General features: G+C 37.7%; 2 protein-coding genes across 4 annotated transcripts; one reads left to right on the top strand and one right to left on the bottom strand.

Annotated features, from left to right (window-relative positions):
* Window positions 1–1,793: 1,793 nt before the first annotated feature.
* On the bottom strand, window positions 1,794–4,484 carry LOC103723526 (F-box/kelch-repeat protein At5g42350-like). Of its 3 annotated transcripts, none has more exons than XM_008814461.5 (2): window positions 4,261–4,484; window positions 1,794–4,101 (listed from the first exon to the last, which is right to left on the bottom strand). In XM_008814461.5, exon 2 carries the CDS (start codon window positions 3,798–3,800, stop codon window positions 2,019–2,021), a length of 1,782 nt encoding a protein of 593 aa, XP_008812683.3. In that variant the 5' UTR covers window positions 3,801–4,101; window positions 4,261–4,484; the 3' UTR covers window positions 1,794–2,018. The 3 variants fall into 3 exon arrangements, with proteins under 3 accessions (XP_008812683.3, XP_008812690.3, XP_008812699.3); XM_008814468.5 differs by having other exon boundaries at window positions 1,794–4,123; window positions 4,261–4,434; XM_008814477.5 differs by having other exon boundaries at window positions 1,794–3,846; window positions 4,261–4,429.
* Window positions 4,485–7,286: 2,802 nt separating this feature from the next.
* Window positions 7,287–16,265, top strand: LOC103723517 (TLR4 regulator/MIR-interacting MSAP protein). The gene is made up of 9 exons (XM_008814452.6): window positions 7,287–7,487; window positions 8,120–8,146; window positions 9,112–9,191; window positions 10,887–10,959; window positions 11,237–11,294; window positions 12,856–12,907; window positions 14,930–14,954; window positions 15,414–15,505; window positions 16,046–16,265. Exons 1-9 carry the CDS (start codon window positions 7,353–7,355, stop codon window positions 16,077–16,079), a joined length of 576 nt encoding a protein of 191 aa, XP_008812674.6. The 5' UTR covers window positions 7,287–7,352; the 3' UTR covers window positions 16,080–16,265.
* The last annotated feature ends 4 nt before the right edge of the window (window positions 16,266–16,269 follow it).

Raw genomic sequence — 16,269 nt, 5'->3', positions numbered from 1 at the left:
ATCATATCGACTGATGACCGGGTCAGGAAATATGAGAACATTTTACCTTTCATCTGAGATGTATTAATGTGCCATCTCCTGGCTTCACCTTGTTGGGCACTCGCACCAACCATTCGATGAGGCTTACATTTCTCCGAAAGACTGAAATTTGTTCCTTCTTCCAGTATCCCTGAAGTTCTGTTGCCTGTAGTGGCTGACATGTGAGATAGCAAGCAAAAATTCATTTTGTAAACCACAGTAATCATCACTCAGATATTCATCTCTAGCAGTAGATCAATTTTGGAGTCATGTTTCATTAAACCAGTTCTCCACACTTTTGATGCATGAGAGAGAGCTTCAATTACTGTAACATGATAGGAAACATGAATGGCTGTGATCCACTGTTTGATAAAATACATCCTTGCTTTTAGTTGGTGGATTTTTTCTTTCTTAAGCAAGGGCTGAACTGATTTGGATGTGTATAATCTATAAAGGTATATGAATAGGGCACTGGGAGGATGAATAGATGGTACTATATTGGAGGCTCAAGAACCACAAAGGCAGGTTGGGAGATGTCTGCATTGTAGGAGTAGAGATAGGAAGATGTCCACCGATTTTGCTCATACAAGTTATTAGTAGTGGGTCCTCATACTGCTATAAGAGTTCTAGACTGAAGTCCTTGACAAAGCTACACTGCACTACACTACCTACTTTTTTAGTCATTGTTTACACCTTCCTACCACCAACAAAAATGTTAGTTCATGATTTATAAACAGTTCAGCAAAACATGCATCTCCAAAATGTCATTCGGTGGGAGATGATACCATCCCATAACCCTCAAGCACAGAACTGTTTCCTTTGTGAAGCCAGAGGGCAGTTCTTTTCCAATGCATCACCATGAAATTTGTTTCATTATTTTGGATAGTTAGTGGGGGTGGAAGACTAATCTCTTAAGTCCATCACATTGATGGAATGCACTCCTAGAAGGTAAAAAAAAATGATGCCAACAACTGGTTGACAGATGTTTCTAGTGAGGTTGATGGTCATTTTGGTGGAGAAGGCACTACACTTGCTTAATATTCTTCATGAAGAGTTAATGGATGCAGATTAACCAATTCCTCAGTATAACAATTAACAAACGAAGATTGTAATTTAACAGTTCAACTAAGTTGATCAAAGCGATCGCGGATAAAACCAAAATTGTCACATATAATTTAGTGAAACTCATATAATTGAATTTCAACCTCAAGCATTCTTCTGTGTATGAAACTTTGTTCATGGAATCGTACAAAAGCTCACAAAAATATTTGGATCCACAACACTAGCAGGAAAAATAAATCCAAAAAATCCATGATGCGTGGATACGACAATGGACAAGATGATTTCCCAAGAAATTCATCATGGATTTATTTGAGCAGAGACACTGGATTGCATAGTTCAAACTTCAGATGTACCATGATTGCTCATATATCAACTTTACATTGTAGATATATCATACATTTGCATGAGAGTTTATATCTACTGTTATTTAATTCCTAAAAATTGCACCCTAACAATGATTAACATCAGTTATTGATCACACGCAATAATCCAGCAAGAAAAAACAAATAGCCCACAGATGTTTCTGGCCATGGTGCTGCTCATTTGGGTGGGGAAAGGCACTGCATTTAACTCACATTCTTCACAAAGAGTGAACCGAGGCAAATTAAGCAATTCCTCAGTACAAGAAATGACATTATCTTGTCTCTGCAGAACATTGGGTGGTGTCGAACCATAAATGGGAGATCGCTACCACATTATTGGGGATTGCAATGTAACAAGCAAACTGAAACTTCTTTAAAGCAATCAAGAATAAACCAAACCCTTCGTTCATAATTTAGCAAAACTTAGACTTGAAAATGATTTCAACCCTGACCATTTGCCTACACTACACAGAGCTTTACGCATGAAATCAAACTATGCTACTTGAATCAGTAGCAAGAAAATTATACCCAACAAAGAAAACATGGAAAGAATGACAACAACTTCTTAGATAAACACTACAGATGTAGTACCACCATTGACTTTGTTGTGCATGAGGAAGCATCTGCTTCATGTGCTGCATGCTTCCCTGATATCCGTTTCCATTCGAGTTCAGTGTCAGAAACTTGGCAAGCAGTTAAAAAATCCAGCACCTGACCAAATATACTGAACATTTCCAACCCATAAATCCTGTTGTCATGGGATATGAATACAGCATTCCAGTCCATGGGAGCATCTGGATGTCTCGAGACCTCGTTCCATTTTTGCGATGGAAAATGCAGCTCCCAGAGCTTCCTCACAGCTTTCTCCCTCCTGTTGAGCTGCCCATCTCTTTCGCACCACGACACACAGAATACGAACAACCGGCTCCTGCAAGACAGGAGCATCGGATGGTACTCACGAAGGCGGGGAGGCGTGCTCGATGTCTGAATGGCAATCCAGAAGCCCTTCTCAAGATCATAGCCTGCAAGTCTGTCTGCATCAGAATATACATAAAACATTCCACCACAAACTGCACCAGAGCAAACAACCCCAAAATCTCGTGGCAATCTCGCAATCTCCACCCATTCATCGGTCAGAGGATCATAGGCTTCTCCAGACTCAAGATGCTCATCCCAAGGCCCATGACCACCCACAGCAATCAGAGCAAACCTCGGTTGCTTATTCATCTTTCGTCGGATGAACTTTGATGGTTTCTCTTTGGGCTCCCATGGATTATCATCTTCATAGAAAGCATTCCTCAGTCTGCGCCTAACTGAAAACCTGTGAGGATCCTCATAGACCTCTGAAACCCCACCCATCCGAGAATTAAGAGGAAACCGATCGCAGCGATCAGGTTGAGTATGAAACAGGCTGCAGCCAGCACTGACTTCAAATACTCCCAGAACAGGTCTCAACCTTGCTGATCTCATCGACGCAGCATTGCGCCATGAGCCTGTTATGGGGCTGAAGACCAACACCTCTTTGTGGATCCTTCTCTCCATGGACAAAGAGTGACTAGATAAGCTCGAGCAGCCACCGACAATATAAACATCAGTCCCAACATTCGCAACTGAAAACAGAAGTCTTTCCTTCAGCATATCGTTGCTAATTCTGTGCCACCGGTCCGATGAGACATCCAAAGCATGAATTTCCCCAGCATCAAACCCATACCTTTTGATGCCAAACAGGAACAACCATGAGCTCTTATGGGTGCTTTCGCATCTCATCTGCATGAAATGCGGTGTGGTTGTCAAATTTCTCCACTTCTTGCAAACACATCGAGCAGCCATCAGAGAAGCAAAAGGAAGCCGAACCAAGATCAATTCCAAGACATCATCCGGAAGTGAAGTCCCAGCAGAAGACCTCGGTGGGCATAGCTCGATCGCTTTTCCCTTTCGCAGGCTTTTCTTCCAAAGCCTCACACCATGGGAGAAGCATTCGACTCCAGTTCTCTCAACCCCCATCGCCATTTTATGCGGCATGCATTCATCCATGGTACTCGATCTCTTCTTCCCATCTGCATCAAACTCCTCGCAAGCACAGACTCGACATCCACCACCCTTCACATAAAGGTTGAGGCATCCAGAGGGGCCAGGACCCGAGTTCACCCCCTCCTCCCTACTGCATCCTCCATGACCATTCCTCTTCTTCCTTCCCTCGGAGACACTCATCGCCTCCATATCCCTTTGAAGGGATGCTTCGTCCTTTGAGGACTCGGCATCAATTCCACTGATCTTGCAGACTTTTCTTAAATCATCGAAGAGGAGGGCTGTCCTGCTGTTGCTGTTGGATCTATTAAAAGAGCTCGCGCCAGCCATCGCCAAAACACCGAAGCACTCAGAATCCTAAGCCCTCGTCTTTCATCTGAAACAAAAATTACATGAAGAGCTTCTCCAATTGATCCCCTCTAAGCAATCAAGCTACTAGATATCAGGCCACAATCCCATGAACCCTAGAATTTAAGAGGCGGAAACGAGATCAAGAGCAAAGCTATGCATCCCTCCCCTTCCAAATAGCATCCAAAATCTTTCCAAATCCAGATTATCAACCCATTAAAACGAACACAATCCTCCTTATTAAATAAAGAAAATCCCATGTCAAGACCAAGATTTCGATCCTCTGCCCATTAAATTGCAAAAATCTGATCAAGATCACCATATTTAGATCAAAAACACAGAACAAAACACGAAAAAATACGTTTTTTTTTCTTTTTTTGGGTAAAAAAAACAGGGAAATCGAATCAAGCGAACAAAAACGATCGAATTGAGAGAGCAAAACCTCTGCAGTCGAATGCGAGACCGAATGCTCCATCACCAGCGCCACCGGAAGTGGGAAATCGAGCGCGAAATTCTTCTCGGAGACGATCGCATCACTCAAGATGGGGAGAGGGACAGAGATCTTGGACCCGATCTAGTCTCGATCGCGGTGCGGAAATACTAAATTTGTTGGAATGTCCGGTTCGCGTATGAGATTTTATCTAATTCCTTTTCGTCACATGGAATGATGACGCCATTATTGGGACCCAAGAAAGAAGACTTCTCTGGGACCCACAGAAATCACTGAGTTGTTTCCGGACCCCACACACAGAGAGACGTGCAGAAGCTGGGTCACATTAAAGAGGGCGTAATTTTAGGTTTTAGGATCATTCTGTATGCGTGACATTATGACAAGTTTATGGTACCACCAAACTTCACCAATTTCTTAGCAGCCTTTCTTTATTGGAAGGAAACGTTAGAATACCGCAATGGAGCCCACCAGATAATGGAGTTGTCTGGTTCCGTCTTCGTCATGTTTTCATGATAGGATTTCTCTTGCGCTGTTTAAGGCGGCTGGTGGGACAGCGAAATTAAGGTCTGACTCCACGAATTTATGGACCAACCGCCGACGGACTTTTTTTTGTACGAGCATGCGGGTTCGCGAAGGGCCCACCCACGCACCCACCCACCACTCCATGTGACCACACCTTTAAGAAGAATCTTACGAGACTTTTTCTTTCTTTATTTATTTTTCGATTTATTACCAGAATACCCCTATCAAATTTTGCATAAATACTATCTCAAAATTGTTATCACACACGCACGCACACACCTACACATACCCACCTCCATAAAATATTTATTTTACTATTCTATTCATTTTTTATCTCTATTTTTATATATATACATATACCATCTAATGTCATTAAAAAATTAACGATTTCAAATTAAAATAACTAAAATATTTTTAATGGATAGATGTACAAAAAAATATATTTATAAGATGATCGCGATGGAGGACAAAAATGTAATTTCAAAAATTATTTAATTTTTAATTAAATAAATATTGTTTTTATTAACGGTGTTAGAGCAACTATTATATTAGGGGTATTTATGCAAAAATGGTGTTTTATGAAGGTATAGAAATAAATATAAATTTTAAGAGGGTATTCACGTAAATTTGAAATTTTAGAATAGTATTCATGCAAAAAAAACTTTTATTTTTTTATTTTTTTATTTATTTATTATTATTATTATTATTATTATTATTATGGCTAACATAATCGATAAATTTGGCCAGTTTGATGCACTGGAGGTACATGCTGATCCTCGGCATGTTTGACTAGGTGAATTAGAGATGGATGAGTATGATATCTTTTACTTAAATATTTATAAATTAATAAATTGATCTTATGTGTTTTAGATGTTTATATTAATAAAAAAAAGAGTGATATTCAAATAAAAAGAGATGCATTTACTGATCTTGGTTGGACATGGAAACAATCACTTAATGATAAATTAAGTTTCTTAGTTCTCAAATTATTTAGACCAGGACCACATATCACCTATATAGTTCATTCAAGAAGAAAAAAGATTATACATATTTCCATGATTCCATTAATTGGAAAAAATTTCATGAATACACATTTCATCTCAATTTATATATCCTTGTCTCTCCACCATTTATTTGAGCCAAGCAAAAATTAAAAGATGCAAGAAACCAAGCAACTAAACTCTTTCTTGCAGATGTATATAAGATGCAATTCCCATAGGAAAAAAAGGCCTGTGGGATGAAAATGGGAACAGACCCAAGCCAATTAAAGGTGCACCTTGCACCCAATTAGCCCAAAACAACCTAGGCCAACCTGCACTGTTTTTTAGAAGCAATGCAAGTTGAGCCGGCGCTAGCCTATCCCAAGGGTCCAACCCACAGTCCGGACTTTTTTTTGGGGGGTTGGGGGTGGGGGGGCCAATATGCACCTAACACGTGTTAATCTTGGTTAGAAAATGTCAACGTCAAGGGCCAAACTTTGGTATATGATTAGTCTCCCTACCCAATCTTTTCCACTTGCAGTTTATAACAAAGTACCCAACTAGCCCAGCCCAAAGAGCCCATCACAAATTAAAATCTCAACCAGGCTACATCACTTGAACCAAATTGATCTGACTCCACCTAACTGGTGTGATGTAACCAAATTGATCTGACTCCACCTAACTGGTCCCAGTTGAACATTCCAAAGCTAGATCGCGTTCAAGTGCAGTTGGTTGCATTTAAACTGCCGACTTAGTTCAGAAATTTTTTTTCTTCATTAAAATATTTATTTATAAAAAATTAAATGTTAAGCATAGTGTATCTAAAAAAAAAGTTTTAGTATCCTTAGTTAAGCATAAAAAAAAAAAAAAAGTAGCATATTGCAGAATAGCTTATATTTAGTTCAGCAAATAATTTTTTAAGAAAATTATGTAAAATATCTATTATATTTTTAATAAAAAAATTTTATCTATAGATTTTAACAGCTTAAGAATAATTTTGAAAAAAAAAAATCTTAATTTCTAATCGGTAGGATAGGCTTTTCATGTCAGAATTTTTTTTCTATGAAATATGAGGGTCTTATTTTCATAAAATTTTTAATTAAATAATTTTTTTCTATTTCTTTACTATAAAACTTTTAATTAAATAAGATTTTTTTTGACTTTTTTTTCAACGAATTAAACAAAAGTTCTGTGAGGTGTTGAGTGCCGGGCCCACCGTGCCCTAATTATACCATTATATTGCCCCACTTATAGGAAAAATTATTACAAGAACCAGTGAACCAGTCCAAATCTTGAAGCGTATGTACGGTAGATAACATGCACCCTCATTTGATCTTAAATTGTTTAAATACAGGAGATAATGTGGCCAGTGACTATTGGATTGGTCCACCGGACGGCCACAGTCACCGGTCCTTACGTTCAAAGGACGTGGCAATCGGTCAAACCACGTGGCTGAACCAATCATACCCTACCACGTCAGGCGATGACAAGGCTTCTTAGGAAGGCTCGGCCCTGGTACTTGGAGTCCCGTAACGACCACGACGACGGGAGTGGGAGCGGAGGCGGAGGAGAGCCGGCGAGATGGACGGGAGGAAGAAGAGAGGGGGAGAAATCCCCAGAGCCGCTGCGATTTGGATCCTTTCCGCCCTAATCCTTGCCTCTATCGCTCCGGTCTCCTCCATGGACGACAAGTGCGCGGCTTGCAACGCCGTCGCGGTAATGCGCTTTCTCCGATCCGCTTAAAACCCTCGATTTTTCGCTCTTTAATCTCCTCCAGTATAGATGAATCGTTCGTTAGGGTGAGAGTGTTATCGAGAAGTCTTATTTTTTTCGTTTCTGGTACGAATATCTGACGGCATTTTTTCCCCTTTTTGGATCATAGCCGAGAAAATAACGATTCCATCGAACGCAGGAAAGTGGGTGAATCAGAATAGGTTTGATTTACGTACGGAGTTGCCTGTTAAAAGCTTATCCTTTGACTTCTTAAGGAGTTCTTGGTTAGCTGAGTTAAATGGTTTTTTATTATCAGAACTTAGTCCACTGATCTACTTATTGTATAAAAGCGAAGAAGATGAGAAAGATGACATTTTGCTATAGAAATGAATTTCCAAGCTTGGATCTTTATACATACATCAATTTACTTACATCCTTTTGAATCGCTATTATAGTTTAGGCCGTCTATATGTTAACTGGTTGTGCTGATACCTTAACAAAAATCAGCCTGATATTGCTTTCGCGAATAATCATATGCATTTAGTTCAGCTGGTAAATCGAATATCATGAAATAAACCAAGTTTCTTTTTCATAGATGTTGCTGGGATCTGACTTCTGTGCTGAATGACTTGCAGGCTGAGCTAGAAATTGGACTTTCAAATGTAAGTTTCTTATATCCACCTTCTCAAACTAATGGATTTTGTCTGATTTATCTCAGGAACTTTTGTGATTGTAAAACATTGACTTACCTGTCATGTCGCTCTGTATTACTCAAGTCATGGCTTTTGAAGTTCATATCTTTGAGCTTATAAATTGTCCATATTTAATTATTTGTCATTAGATTGTATGCCGAGTCGCCAACCAACTGTTTTTATTATCTTTACAGAAATGACCTTGGAATTTGCTTTAGAAGTATCTGATGGATCAGTTTCATCTTGTTGAATTTTAGCATTGAAATGGTAGGCCCCATTATGGGTGCCATTTTCAGAAGTAAAAATTCCTTATGAGTGTCAAATCATTATAACAATTAAAACTAAAATTTTTCTTGTTATACTTGCATATTTTCATTGTGTTTATCATCTGCAGTGCATTGATGGGTCCTAAAGGATTATACTTTCACTTGTCTAGAAAGATAATGATATCTAAATGTGAAATAATAGGAAATCACATTATAACATGCTAGTGATGCTTGTCTATTCAGCTCATTCCAACCCTCTCCTTGAATTATGCATCCAACCCACATATTTCATGCAAGTCTCACATGTTCTCAACATCCCTGTGTGCATGAAAGCAAGCATCACTATCCACAGATTGCTCTTGATCACCTCTATGAATTATATAGTTTATTAACACACAAGCAACTTGGACCCCAATGAATGGGATGTCCTGATAGTTATGGTTATGGTGTAATGCTTGATATACATAGCAAATATGGTGTTTCCTTTTCCCTCTCTAAATTCCTGTTACCTGTCCAACCTTTTCCAACAATGTGTAAGCCATAACATTTCATTCTATTTTCTGTGTATTCTCCTTTCACCATTTTATGCATGCTATTGATGGTTTAATTCTACTGATTGATTTACAATACAGTTCCGGTCAATAACTCCATGGTTCATACTTGCTCCAGGAGAAACCAAGAAACCATTTGGACATGCGTCACCGTTTGGATTCTAGAGGTCAACGTGAAGGGAAAGTCATTGATTACAAGTATCAATCTGAAAACCAAAAGTTTCATTTTATTTTCAATCAGCATGTAGCCTTCCTATCGTATCATGCCAGATTATAAGAAAGCACACTAATGACAATGTGGACATCAATGACTCGGGTCGTCTTAATGTCATTGAGCCCATCATACCAATAACACCACACATTATATTTCTAGTATATTCTTAACCTTCAGACTTTGTCACTTAACAATATCATATCAGTATCTGCACCATGTTGTCATGTTCTAATCTGATGAAAATGACACTTCCTAGTTTCTGTTACCCAGCTTTATCAAGAATGTCTGTACTTTATGGGAAAATCTATTTAGTATTCAAGGCTTTAGACCAGTGGCAGAGTCCATATGATGTTGAAGTTCAAACTTATATCAGTAGTTGCAAACTTGCAATCTTATCTTAAAGAAGAGAATTTTAGAGAGAGGCATGTTTCTGTTAAAGATCTTACTTCTGAGGGGGACATAAACCTGAACTTGCAAAACAAGCCACTAAGAAGAGGAAGACTAAAAAGGAAAGGTAGTAATGCAAGCACCAAACACAGTATGCAAGCACGGAGAACCAACACTAAACAATCTAACCGATTACATACATGAACCGAGGTTTGCTACTGGAATTTTCACTACGGTATTTAGTTCTGATGCTGCTATTCTTAGTTGCTTGATAAGCCTTCAACAAAACTTTGTCCACCTATGATTTCAGTAGAGAATAGCATGACGAATCTCATTATATTTCTTTTATTCTGCGGTTATTTTCAACTTCTTTCTTTTGGTGGCCCAAATCACTGTTTATGGCCAGTCTCCACTCACCTATCAAGTTTGAAGTTGAGCCTTTGTCAGTTTTACCATTTTTCCCTCTTAAAGCTTATGAACCTTTTAGCACTGAAGGTAATTTAATTGAGTGCTTCAGCTTTTATCAGTGCCTATATGTTTGTGTTCATCTAGGAAGTCAAACAATGTATCTATTGACTTATAAGTTATAACCTTCTTTTTTTAAGGATATAAAGTAGACAAAACTCTCAAGATATCTAGCTTCTTTTTTAGATTTTGGAAGTCAGAAGTATGTGAGTTTTCCAGGTTTATCTTTGTGGTAGTGAGCTCTATGTGTCAATTCATTGAATTCTTTGGCAAAGATAGACATTATCTAATTTCAGTCTAATCAATTCATCAATGAAAGTGTTGTGGCTGAAAAGTTTTGCTCTCATATTCTTCTGCATTTTAAAATAATGCTATTATGTTCTTTTATTTTTCTTTTTTTTGTGAACAATATATTTTATTATTTTACCTGGTGGAAGAAATTTGTCTGTTTCACATCATGATCGGAGCACAACTTTGTAATTTATTTTGAAATTCTCCAGAAATTTCAATTGATGATCGAAGGAGGTATTATGATCTTTTGAATAATTAAATTTTAGTCTAGTATTTTTCAGCTCAAAGTTACTTCCTTAATGTGCCCTTCTTTAATTTATTATTGAGATTTATTTTGTCATGCATGACCTATGCATGTCGTATTAAATATTCCAGAACTTCTTTGTTCACGTTCAGTGACTTGTCAGGAAATTGATTACCTTGACAGTAAATATTCCTGACATACCAGCTCATTTATTTGCTCTGTCGCTACAATTCTTTTTTCTTATTTTGATGTGCTTAGCTGATATCAAATTGTTAGTTATTCTTTCAAATAGAGCCAGCGAGCTAAGAGTCGTTGAACTTCTGGATGGACTCTGTGAAAAAATGCAAGACTACACTCTAATGAAGGTACAGTATACATCTAACCAGATTCTTTTGCAAAGTTATTTTATCCATAAATTGTCCACTTAGTTTCCACTTGTCTTATATTGTATTATGCAAAGGTATCTGTGTACATCCATTCATGTGCTTGCATGTGCCTGTGAGTGGGCATGGGCACGCTCACATGCATGCATGTGGCTATGGATGCATTTTTTATATTATATAATATATTTGGCATTGCTTAGAAGCCAGTGTTAGTGCTAAGGAAACTAAGTTAGTTGCTTATATATTATACTTTTTGCAGTTAGAGTCAGGCACAAACGAGTGGGTCAAAGTAAGAGATTGGGATGCCCTTAAAGCTGGTGAGACTTTAGGAACTTCATGGCCAACTTTTTATCCATTTATGACTCTTTAGCATCAGTTAATCTTTCTCTCATGCATTTCTCCTACCATCTCTATTTAGAAATATGTGCACTTCGAACCGCAAATGCAGATATTCTTGAAAAGAATATTAGGTAATTTGGTTTTTGGAGTAGGTTAGTAATTCAATTCTCCTGCCAGTACTTTGCAAAATGTTTATTTAAGCAGTACGCAGTGTTCATAGGCTATTATACTTCTTTGTGAATCATTTTACCTCCTAGCTGTACGGAGACTTCTTTGGAGGTGAACTGTACTACACAGTCATCTCCTGATGATAGCCTGTCAACAATCTATCCTTCTTTTAATTTGCACTGAGATTGTCCTTGCAATGTGGAAATATATTGACAATTTTCTTGAGAAACAAGAAGTAAGCATGTCTTCACTCAGTCAAGCAAAGGAAGTGATAAGAGCATTTAGGAACTTCTGACAGGATGAAATATGCATTCAACAAGTTCATCTCAAAAAAATGTGAAGTACAAAACATTTACACCTTGTAGTATGATCTTTGAATAAGACTGAAATGAAATGCAACTGAAAGAGAAAATAACCTTGCTTAAATCCATATTTACCACAAAACAGCTCAATTTACACAAATATAAGTGTTTGTTACTGTTTGTTTAATGTTGCATGGTGAAAGTTGAGACAATCCTTGAATTGACGGCTGTTTCCCTGTCCTGGAACTAATGTGAAACAAACATTAAGTGTAGAATCTGATGAAATGATTGACTAATATTCTGGGCAGTACTTTATATGTCCAAAAGAGTACCGGTATTGGTACCTGTACTGACCTACTGGTACTGCACGAACTGGTACGGTCCGGTGCCATTCTGACGTATGGTATGCTTCTGTGTTCTGGTACAGCACATGTTTGGTAACGGTATAGGGTGAATACCTGTACGGATTCCTTACTAGTACAATCCAGTATGGCATGAAGCAATAACTAAAACCTTGTTCCAAACCAATTTGCCTCTGCCCTGGTTGGAAAATTAGTAAGGAGGTAAGTGAGATTTCTACCATGAGATTTCTATCTAATCAGATTCTAGTGTCTTAACTTGGTGTCCTGTAACATTCCTTGGCGATCAGAAATTCAGGGAAGATGACCATCTATTCCAGTCCTACTCTTCTGGTGTAGTGAACTTCTTAGTCATTTCTTTATACTTCATGTACATGTTGGAATGAATTTTGATATTTTTATTGGTCGAAATAATTTGATTGGATAATATAGTTGTATGAAAGTTTATAGTGACCAAATTACAGCTTTTGAGATGACAAAATTCATGTGATTGTTTTCACTTCCATGGAGGAATAATTCCATCTGGCAAGTGTGTTGCCAAATGTAGAACTTGTTTTCGAGATTCTGTCCACGGGGAGGTTAAGCACCCTATAATGATTCTTTAGGGTTGATTGACACTTAACTAACGGTATATATTTTCTTTCCTGGCAAGAAGTTACTGTTGTTTTTATTATAGTTTTCTGAAAGATGTTTTCCCCTGTTTTTGTCAGATAAGCAAGAAGCACGTGCTCACTCAAAAAAGTTGTCATCCTTTTGTGGAAGGTAACATGTGCTTTCTTGTTTTATTTGATGAATGATTCCCAAGGATCTTTTAAATTGTTGGTTGTTTTTATATATCAATTTGCTAGGTTTAATTTTATGTTATTCCCATCTTATGAATTGTACACTTTATCTGTGCTTTAGTACACTTGTTTCTAGAACTTTTACTGTTTGCTGGATGTCATGTCAGAGTTGATTAAAACTTACCTCTATTAGGAGGCACCTCAGATTTTCATGTAGCTTACTGGAGTTGCACAATTTACTTTCCCCTCCCTTCTCTCTTTCCTTTCCATTTCTTTCCCTGTATAGTATCTCTTTCCTCTAACAACCTTCCTGAATCTGGGATCTAAGCATCACCTTCCCACTTATTGTGACAACCTCTTTAGCTGAAACAACAACCTTCCATTGACAGGCTTCATGCAATTTTTACCCTCTTCTTCATGGAGGTCCAAAATTGCATTCCGATGATGCATATTTGAGATTTCGAGCTTGCATGCTTGCACAAACCATGCAAGGATGGACTGGTGGAGCTTGAGATGTAACCATGGATGGTCCAACAATGGGACATGCGCTGAACATTTGATTGAGGAGATGATGGAGCTTAAAATGGCCCGCTAAATGCAAAATTAAGTGAGACAATAATGCCAAAATAACCTAGGTGGCTGGTCAGAGATAATAAGTTGTTTATTGGGACATAAATGTATTGGAATGCGTGTCTGTCAAATGACCTATCAGACCCACATATAATAGCTGCATAACCTTTGGAATCTAGGCAATTTAGGGTTTGACCATATTTTTATCTACCCCACTATAGCTTAAATCACCTATGGGCCTCATGTTATCAGGATAACTAAAATTTCCTGTCTATACTGTGCCTCCCAATAATTCCTCGATAAACCTGTTTCATTCTTTGTTCTTTCTTTGAAATGAAAGATGGGGGTATCGTGACAATTGGTCAATTTAAAAAGTCAATGAACTAGGGCTTACCCTTAGGTAATTACAATGGAGGTCGGTCTCTCTCTCTCTCTCAAAAAAAAAAAAAAAGGTTTATGGCCATAAGATGAAATTCTGGGAGGATGTGGTGCAAGGGCCTAACTTTGTGTTAACCTGACTAGGCTATCTAAAAATAGTGATGTGAATGTCTTGTATAGTTTTCTCAGTGATCATATCTATACTTTGTTGATCCTACGTAACTGCTATATTATTCTGGTAAAAATTGTTTACGTCACTATTCGGCTGTTTTCTCTATGTTATGATAGGAGTATCCTAGTTTGTCCTTAACTAATGACAGTTGTTTAGCTATGGAAGGAAGAGTGCTTAAGGCAATTTGTAATTTTATCATACATTATCCTTTTGAACTGAATATTTTCCTTCTATGACTACGTGAATAGTTTGAAGTTTGAACAATAAACATGCAGTGTATCAGAGTGAACCATACTGAACAATAAGAACATTATTTCAAGCCTTCTCGGTACATTATAAATTCTGAGGATTTTGGGCAGTGTCTGATATTGTTAATTATTTTCCATGCACCAGCCATTATGCATTGAATGATGTGATAGTTCAATTATGCATTCAGGGTTGATCCTTTGTTTACCATGTCGTGGTTGCTGGTATCTTCCTGCCTTGTATAATATTGCCTCACATTCTCTTTGTAGTATAGTGTGTCTCACCGATGCACTATAGGTAAGGTTGATGTATCAACGTTACTTTGGACTGCACTTAAATACAACCAAACTGACCCTGCTTCATGTAGTTTACTTAGGTTCCTGTCATTATATCTAGTAGTCTGCATTTTTGACCACCTCATATGTTCTGAATGCTGCTTGTATTTATACAGAAGGCAGTTCCTGTGGTTCAGTTTGCTCCTACAGTTCATATGGCATGCCCTATATGGACTGTACCATCAAGTAGGATTTGTAATGTAACCTATGTTTGGGTAGAATGAACAATTGTTTTGCATTCCTTCAATGCTTCTATTGATTTTGTCAAGTAAGTTTTAACATAGTTTGCTCATTGGTATAGGTTGTTGGAGGAAACAGAGGATGAGGTAAGTTAGGTTCCCATATTATTTAGTTTATGCTTGTGCTTTTCTTTCATATTTGTTCATTATATATATACATATGTATGTATGTATAGTTGTACTCTATGAAGCTTACGGACATCATGAATAAACAGTGGGATAAGGAGGCTGATGCATAACTATATGAACGAGTAACCTTATAGATGACAAATAGACTAACAGCACTGCAGAGCTATATGTTCTGAAGTGAATTCCGATTGGAGAATGGCTTACGATATTGGTCCACAACTGTATTATGTAATATTTATTCATCAGCAACAGCAGTTCTACAGCGTTCCATAAAAATATCATAATCTTAATATTCACTTTTAAAATTGTGACCTTCCTCAGGAAGATTTCTACCTGGAATCTGCAGAAGTCAACTATGTCTTGCATTTCTGATAAACAATTTATTTAAGATGACATCCTTTTAATTCTCACGTGCAGCTTGCTGAGTTGATAAAACAAGGATCCGCTGTACCAGGAGGTGTCAACAAGGCTCTTTGTCAAGACCTTAGCAAGCATTGCAGCTCTTCGAGGTACTCTCAAAATAGATCCTTGTATGCATCTGCTGCTGAAACATCCAAATTAGATGGTTTAATTGCGAATTTTCTTGAGCTGCATTACTTAAAAGAAAATATCAAGTAAAAAGAGAGTCAAATCCTATGTGCAAAATAAATATGTGCCCAGAAAAACCATATAAATGTTGCCTCATCCGCAGAACTGGAGGTCTAAGATGATCCCATATTTAGCGCCCATACTTTCTCGAAGGACGCATTATCCCCAGCTTGTTTTCTTTTTTTCTTTTTTCTTTTTGGGTAAATCCCCCAGCCTCTCTTTGATAGACCTAATTATTCTCTCATTATGTGATTAAGTTGTGGTGCTTCGAATGTTGGGGCTCAAAGTATAAAGCATATTCTTATCTTGCTCAAAGTTTTTTGTTGACCATTTCTAAGTGCTTCTTTAGTAAAAACGACCATGCCATTGGTTAAATTCCTTCAGCACTATTCTTGCTCTCTTTGGCTCCTGAACAGAGAATAAAGTTGTCTAAATTAACTCTTTTATTGCATTGCATGCAGGGGTTCCTCCAATATGGATGATAGAGAATTATGAGATATTTTTTTTGGTGCAGAATACGAACAGTTGGAAGCTGTAACCTGATCAATCATTCATGATTCATTTATCTTTATAGTCTATTCTTGGATGAAATGGTCAAAACCTTTCCAGCCTGTTAGAAAAATTCTCACGTGGTCCTCTTCAGTAACATTCTTTATTGATCAATACAAAATGTTCTGACTATTTA

The sequence above is a fragment of the Phoenix dactylifera genome, chromosome 10 (genome assembly GCF_051530095.1).
Source record: "Phoenix dactylifera cultivar Ajwa chromosome 10, Ajwa_hap1_PhDact_Kaust_v1.1, whole genome shotgun sequence".
NCBI lineage: Eukaryota > Viridiplantae > Streptophyta > Magnoliopsida > Arecales > Arecaceae > Phoenix > Phoenix dactylifera.
This window is presented reverse-complemented; position numbering and strand designations above follow the sequence as displayed.

Bases quoted from the DNA above. Each gene is read 5' to 3' on its own strand.
- LOC103723526 (XM_008814461.5), bottom strand. From the start codon at position 3,800: ATGGCTGGCGCGAGCTCTTTTAATAGATCCAACAGCAACAGCAGGACA.
- LOC103723517 (XM_008814452.6), top strand. From the start codon at position 7,353: ATGGACGGGAGGAAGAAGAGAGGGGGAGAAATCCCCAGAGCCGCTGCG. The intron at 10,960-11,236 runs GTACAGTATACA...TACTTTTTGCAG, and splicing joins AAGACTACACTCTAATGAAG to TTAGAGTCAGGCACAAACGA. The intron at 12,908-14,929 runs GTAACATGTGCT...TCATTGGTATAG, and splicing joins TTGTCATCCTTTTGTGGAAG to GTTGTTGGAGGAAACAGAGG.